This window comes from Condylura cristata, unplaced genomic scaffold (assembly GCF_000260355.1).
Source record: "Condylura cristata isolate star-nosed mole 26May11 unplaced genomic scaffold, ConCri1.0 scaffold00025, whole genome shotgun sequence".
Taxonomy (NCBI): Eukaryota; Metazoa; Chordata; class Mammalia; order Eulipotyphla; family Talpidae; genus Condylura; species Condylura cristata.
Genome location: NW_004567126.1, coordinates 30,867,171 through 30,874,009, shown reverse-complemented (window position 1 = coordinate 30,874,009; position 6,839 = coordinate 30,867,171). Strand labels below are relative to the sequence as shown.

Below are 6,839 nucleotides of genomic sequence, written 5' to 3'. Positions count from 1 at the left end.
TGTCCTCACACAGACCTGGTTCTCTTCTCTTTTTTTAAAGATTTATTTATGAGGCCCTCCCTGGTGGCGCAGCGGGTTAAAGCACAGCACTGAGGAGCTAAAGCCACTTCCGCATGAGTTCAATCCCCGCCTGCCCCGGAGGTGACTACATGGCGCGCAGACCCCTCCTGACCGCTGGCAGACCTCTCCTGGCCTGCCCGCTGCTCCCCTCAGCAGTGGACTTCGTCCATCTGCCAATTCTGTTTTCCACTTTTTCTTTGGTTAAATCTCTCAGCCACCCTGAGCCTCTGGACTGTACCCCAGTTCTGTATGCACAAATAAATAAATCTTTAAGAAAAAAAAGATTTATTTATGCACACAGAACTGGGGTACAGGCCAGAGGTGCAGGGGTGGCGAGAGGCTTCACCAGAGACAGAGTGGGGAGCAGGGCAGGACAACGGGCGAAGTAGACTTGCTGAGGGGAGCAGCGGGGGGACAGGACAGTCTGATGTCTGCGCCCTGGGGTCACTCCCTGCCTGGGGATCGAACTGGTGCTGAAGTGGCTGTGACGGTGGCTACTAGCTGCATAGAGCTGGGCTTTCACCTGCTGCACACCAGGAGGGCCCCTATTCTCCTCTTTTGAGGTGTAGGGTATTGTGCAAGGACCCTGTGACTCCAGGGTGACCTCATCTGAGCTAATCCATTGCAAAGACCCTGTTTCCAAAAGGCCACAGCCTTGGGTACCAGGGTAAGGACGTGGACATAGCTTTGAGGGGACACAACTCAGCGCGCTACTGGACGCTTTCCGCCCCCTCTCTGCAATCCAGGCCAGGCGCTCCACTTGGCCAGCTCCCGGGCACGGAGTCCACGTGTTCTGGGCAGCAAGGCCCCGCAGGCACTCCAGGCCCCGTCGTGTTCTCTGGCTGCTTGCTACAAGGCCCGGACAGCTACTGATGGTCGCGGTCTGATAGAAAGACCCATGGCCTGGCCTGTGCGGGCTGCACGGCCTTCCCACGAGACTGCGGCCGGGGCCCGGGCAGCTTCAGAGGGCCGCTTGGTGAGCAGCCGGGAGCCCTGACGCGCCGGCATGAGGGCACGTCCCCTCCCAGGCCGCCCCCCAAGCCCCCCGCCCCGTCTGACCCCCAAACCCCCCGCCCAGTCAGGCGTGAGAGAAACCAGGAACCCCAGACCAGGGTGGCCTGCAGGACACCCCGCCAGGGCCCTCACAACTGCCTGGGGCTGGGGGGGGTTAGGGGAGGGTGGCAGAGCCAGGGGAGGGGGAGACAAATATGCCACAAGGGTCTCCGGAGTCCAGCCAGAAGCTGGAACTCCAGCAACAGGCGCACGTGGCAAGGGTGTGGACACTCGGCCGGCAGGCGCAGAACTGACAGCGTGTGTGGGAGTTTGGTGCCCTGGAAGAGGCCAAGCTCGGACGAGCAGGCGCAGCAGGGCCTGGCCATTGTGGGCTGCCTGCACCCCAACACTGCAGCCTGGGAACTCAGTGCGGCTTTGCCTGGAAGGAGGGTGGCCTCATCCCGCAAGATGACGTGTTTATGAAGCGAACACCGGAGGCAGACGCCCTCAAGGAGAGCCGGTGCACAGAGGCCGTGTGCACAGTGGTGCCGAGGGGACCCCTGCCCACTCCTCCCTGTGGATTTCTGACCCCCCAGCCTGGGAGAAGGAGGCCCCGGACTGCAAGTTTCAGCTTCCTGTATGTTGTGCAGTTGCAAGAGCCCTAGAAAAACAATACAGTAGTTACACAAAGGAAATGAAAACAGGGCCTCCCCGTGGCCTGGGGTAAGTCTCAGCACCTCACTCAGGCCCAGAGTTCCATCCCCGGCCAGGGAGTGACCCCCAGGGCGCAGCAGACCTCTCCTGTCCCCCGCTGCTCCCCTCAGCCCTGGGTTTCAGTGGATCTGCCTGTCTGCTCCCTGTCTGCCTCTAGGGAGTCCTCCCACCCGCGCACCTCCGGCCTGTACCCCAGCTCTTGTGCATAAATAAACAGGATGGAAATATACATCCACAGAAAGCCCTGCACACACGTCCGCAGCAGCTTGGCTCGGAAGAGGCGGCAGCAGGGTCCTCCAAGCCCCCTCCGGCGGTGGGGCCCACAGGGTGCCGGGAGCATGCTGGCCTTGGGATGGGGCAGCTGACACCACCACTCCTCCAGAACATTCTACAGAGTAAACAGCTGGAGGGCAGTGGCCGGCAGCCCCCAGCCCTGCTCAGCCGCTCTCCTTCTGGCTAGGCCCCTCCCAGACGCTTCTCACCAGGGACTCAGCCGCCTGGCCTGGCCTGGCCTGGCCTGCGTCGGGCTTCTCCCCCTGAGCGGCGTGTTGGGGGCCCCTCCTGCGTGTGTGGAGCTGGCCCCCTTTTCCTGGCTAATGATGTTCCCTTGTGTGGATCAATTTTTAAATCCATTCATCTACCTGGAACATCCAGGGTGTTTCTGCCTGTGGCTACTACGCATAATTATGTTATAGACGGTAATTTCTCGGGATACACATCTAGGTGCGGAGTTGCTGGGGCAGGTGCTGCCTGTTGAACGTTTGGGGGAGCGGCTGGGCTTCCCCGCCCCACCGAGAGGTGCCCCAGCTTCGGGAGTCCCCGCGGGGGAGGTGGGTCTGGGCTCAAAGCCAGCCGGGCTCTCCTACACCCAGATCTCAGGCCGCCGCTTGGGCTCTCGGGATGGGGGACAGAAGTGAAAGTATTTCCTACTCAGAAGATTAAATAGTTAAAGCACTAAAGTGTTTCTGACGACGCGCCCCACCCTAGCTGAGCTTCCCGGCTTAGGCTGGGCCCAGCGGGGGCGGGGGCGGGGTGGCGACCGCTGAACTCCGGCTGAGGCTGGGAGGAGGGTGGGTTCCTGGGGGGGGCCGGGGAGCTGGCTGGAGCCAGGCCTGGAGCTGGGGAGGGCAGCACAGCAGCTGTCTCTAGAGTTGGGGTGCAGAGGAAGCTCCTGGAGAGGTGACCCTGATTCTTCAGAAGAACCCTGGGGACACCTCCCCCACACGCCCACCGCAGATACCGGGACTGGCTAGGGGCTGGGCAGGGCCCAGCAGGGCGAACACTGAACTCTGAGGGACATCGAGGCTGGAGAGCAGCTGTCCCAGAGGGAGCGCGGTCTGCGAAGGCTGCTGGGCTTCAGCGTGTAGGAGCAGGGGACCTCTCTGATCCCCTCCCGCCTCGGTCCAACAGAAATCTGAAAAATGGCTTGGAGAGGCTGGGTGGGAAGCAGAGTTGAGTTGCAGAGCAACTGGGGCCTCCCCCCACCCCCCAGGCCTTTGTTGTCAAGTCAATGCATAAACACAGTCATGAATAAATGTTCTAAAACTATTAAGCTACTTATTTTGTAAGTAGAAAGATCCCAGGTAGGACTGGCTTAGCCCTTTCTAGACAAAGGGGTAAACTAAGGCAGGCACCTCTCCCTGCACAGGGCCTGGGGCGCAGACCCTCACCCACTCACCCCAGTCTGGCATTCACCCACCTCCTCTCCTGCTCCAGAGTATCATTTTCAAAATTCTCAGACAAAAGCAAGGTAAACCAAAGGTCCACGCGCTCCCTAAATCATTAATGAGGGCAGCAGCTGGCAAGGCCAGGTGGGGAAAGCTGAGAAAGACCGAGAAGCGAGGCCTGCTCTGGCTCAAAGGTGCTGGAATGGTCCACAGGGCCCCTCCGGGGCGGCGGGCTGCCAGAGGGCCTGGGCAGCTACCCTGGACAGGTCCCCACGACTCCCAGGAAGGCTCTGCCCGCGGCCCCAGGCCCACGCTTCAGGCGCTTTAGTGGATTGACTGGTGGGCCCCAAATCATATCTTCTAGAAGGTCTGATCCCCAAACCTTTGGGAAAAGGGTCTTTGCCCATGTGATCAGGACTTTACGATGAGATCATCCTGGGCTATTCTGATGGGCCTAAAGCAAGGACAAGTGTCCTTGTAAAGGCATGCAGAAGAGGGACAGGGAGAATTAGGGAGAAGACAGCAAAGATTGGGGTGATGTAGACACAGGCCAAGGACGCCTGGAGCCTGGAGAAGCTAAAAGAAGTGGTTACAACCCTCTCCTGGAAACTGGAGGAGCTCGGCCGGGACATAATGACTTCAGAACTCTGGTCTCCAGACCTGAACTGGCTGTGTTGTCTTGTACCTCCCAGCACTTTCCGCGATGATTATAGCATGAATTCCCATCAGGGAGGAGGCTGGCTCCGGCTTCTTCACCATGGAGACCTCGGTGTCCAGCAAGACCGAGACAGAACATTACCTCGTGTCAGCTGAGGTCACCTGTCTGTGGACTCTTGGATACCTTGCTTTGTGTTCCAACACTGGCCTGACCACACAGTTACACCAAGCAGGATCGGGTAAATGAAAGACATCAAGTTACCAGGAGACGTGGTGGAAGGGAGCTGGGAGAGGGAGACTTTGCGCAAAGGCTCTGGGCAAAGGTGGGAAGAGGGAGTCCTGTAGGGTTCCAGAAGAACCTTGCAGCTGGGGACAGCGTGTGCAGGGCTGTGTAAGCGAGGCCAGAGGCCAGAGGCCAGAGGCGGCCTAGGGTATGCGGTCTGCTGAGCTGCAAGGTGCACAGTCCTTTTACTTCGGGCAAGACTGGCCATGGTCAAAAGTAGGGCTTTTAATTTTTATTCTTTTTAAAGATTTATTTATGCACACAAAACTGGGGTACAGGCCAGAGGTGCAGGGGCAGTAAGAGGATTTACCAGAGACAGAGTGGAGAGCAGAACAGAGGAGGCTCAGTGCTGAGAGAGTGTGAGAAAGGAGAGGTCTGCTGCGCCCTGAGGGTCACCTCGGAGGCCAGGGCTTGAACTCAAACTGAAGTGGCTGAGGCCAGCATGCAGTGCTGCGCCCTACCCGTTGAGCCCCCAGGGAGGGCCAGAAATACACATTTTTTAAAGATGATTTATTTTATTTATTTATGTATACAAGAGCTGGGGTGTAGGGCAGAGATGGGGTGTGTGTGAAAGGATTCACCAGAGACAGAGTGGGGAGCAGAACAGGCAGATCCACTGAAACACACTGCTGAGCAGAGCAGCAGAGAGAGGTCTGCTGCTCCCTGGGGTGCCCCCCTGGCTGGGGCTCAAACTCACATGGCAGTGGCTGCCGATAGCTTGACAATGCTGCAACTCAACCGCTGCACCACCAGGGAGGCCCAGGAGTGGGTTTTAGGACCATTCTGTAGACTGGTGGTAGCCTGCACCAGTGCCAGCTGCCCCCTCCCCCTCCTCTCCCTGTGAGGCTTTGAGCCCTCCCCCACCCCACTACCACCCACAGACAAGGCCAAGTGGGCTGGCAAAAGGCACCACCCAGCCAGGATGAGCAACCACCGGGTGGTCCTCGGTGGGGAGGGCGGTGAGCCTCCTGGCCGGAGGGTGTTAGGGATTGTCGAGTCTATCCAAGCATGCCTGGTCAGTGGCTTGGGGCTTCAGATGGTCTTGGGCTAAGCGGATGGGAGGGAGGCGGGCTCCGCGCAAGTCCGCAAGGCCCTAGCCCTGCTAACAGGGGCACCCAGGCGCCAGGGCCCTGCAACGGATACAGTCGCCAGTGCACTAGTTGCAGAGTAAACCGCGCTCGCTCGTCTGCGGGCGCTCGGGTTCCTGCTCGGTCAGGCAAACCAAGGCATTTCCCGCCACAGCCTGGGGTCGGCTACAGAGTCCCTTCCCTCAGCAGACCATCAGCACAGCTTCTGCTATTTGCTCAGCACCTGCCCGTCACAGGACCGCGCCAGCCCAGCCCAGCCGTCCTGGCCGGTGTGGCCTCGGTTTCCTGTCGCCTCTCCGACGGGCACCCTGTGGCCCACAAGCTATTCAACTCTCCCTAGAATCAGTGTTCTTGGGGATATGTTAAGGTGTTTCGTAGCTGGGATGGACATGAACCCGGGTTCGAAAGTTCTATGACGGTTCGAAAGTTCTACTCGGTGCGCCCCAGGGCCTCAGTTTCCCAGTGCGTGAGTGGGGTGAGGGGAGGGGGCATCTCGTCGAGCTCCTGGGCCTCAGTTTCCCTAGTCCCGCCACCAGGAGCGAACCGCAGCCGGGCCTCACTGCCCTGGGGCGAACACAACAGCAGCGCTGGAAGCGATCCCCGAGCGCAGAGGCCCGCAGGCCCGGTGGGCGGCAGGGGACAGAGCTCCCGCACGTCTGGAAGGCGCCTCCTTGCCGCCGCCACCCCTCGCGCGAACCCAGGAGTCATGTCTCGGTTTGAATCAGACTTTTCCGCCACGTGCCCAGAAGCAAGATGGAATCTCGTAGGTTTCCTGCCCTCCTCCAAGATGGCGGCGCGCCCCCCCTTTGACCTCACGCCCGAGATGGACGGCCCCTGCCCGCTTGCAAGATGGAGGGAGGCAGCCTGGGAGAATCATCCTTCCCGCCGCCTGACTCGCCACGTACCCACTCTCAAGATGGCGTCTCCCGCAAAGGCCCACTCCTGAGGGCAAATCGCTCACTGGCCCAGGCGCCATCACATGGCTCCGCCCTCTCTCCCCTCCCTGGCCTCCAAGGGCTCGCTCCGCCTTGAACCGCGACGGACGGCCGCTCGCTCCAATGGCCGCCTGCTATTCCCCCTGGCCCCACCCCGAGAGGCCTCCTAGCCATTGGTAGGCGCCGGTGAAGCCCCACAGCGCTCACCCCGCCCCCCTCCGCGGCGGGAGCCAATGGGAAGAGCGCGCGGGGGACGTGTTCGGGCGTCTCCGCCATTTTGTGAGTCTATAACTCGGAGCCGTTGGGTCGGTTTCTGCTATTCCGGCGCCTCCACTCCGTCCCCAGCGGGTCTCCTCCGTGTGCAATGGACGGGTGAGTCGCGCCTGGCCGCGCTTCCTAGCGCCCTCTCCACACCCCATGCCCCCCCCGCCCCCACCCACGC

General features: G+C 60.5%; 1 protein-coding gene across 3 annotated transcripts in view; it reads left to right on the top strand.

Annotated features, from left to right (window-relative positions):
* The first annotated feature begins 6,657 nt into the window (after positions 1 to 6,657).
* Positions 6,658 to 6,839, top strand: part of PTBP1 (polypyrimidine tract binding protein 1) — an 11,658-nt gene continuing 11,476 nt past the window's right edge. For all 3 annotated transcript variants that reach the window (XM_004689403.2, XM_004689402.2, XM_004689401.2), the window contains exon 1: positions 6,658 to 6,769. In XM_004689403.2, the coding sequence (XP_004689460.1) occupies positions 6,762 to 6,769 (8 nt within the window). In that variant the 5' untranslated portion in view covers positions 6,658 to 6,761. The remainder of the gene's footprint in view (positions 6,770 to 6,839) is intronic.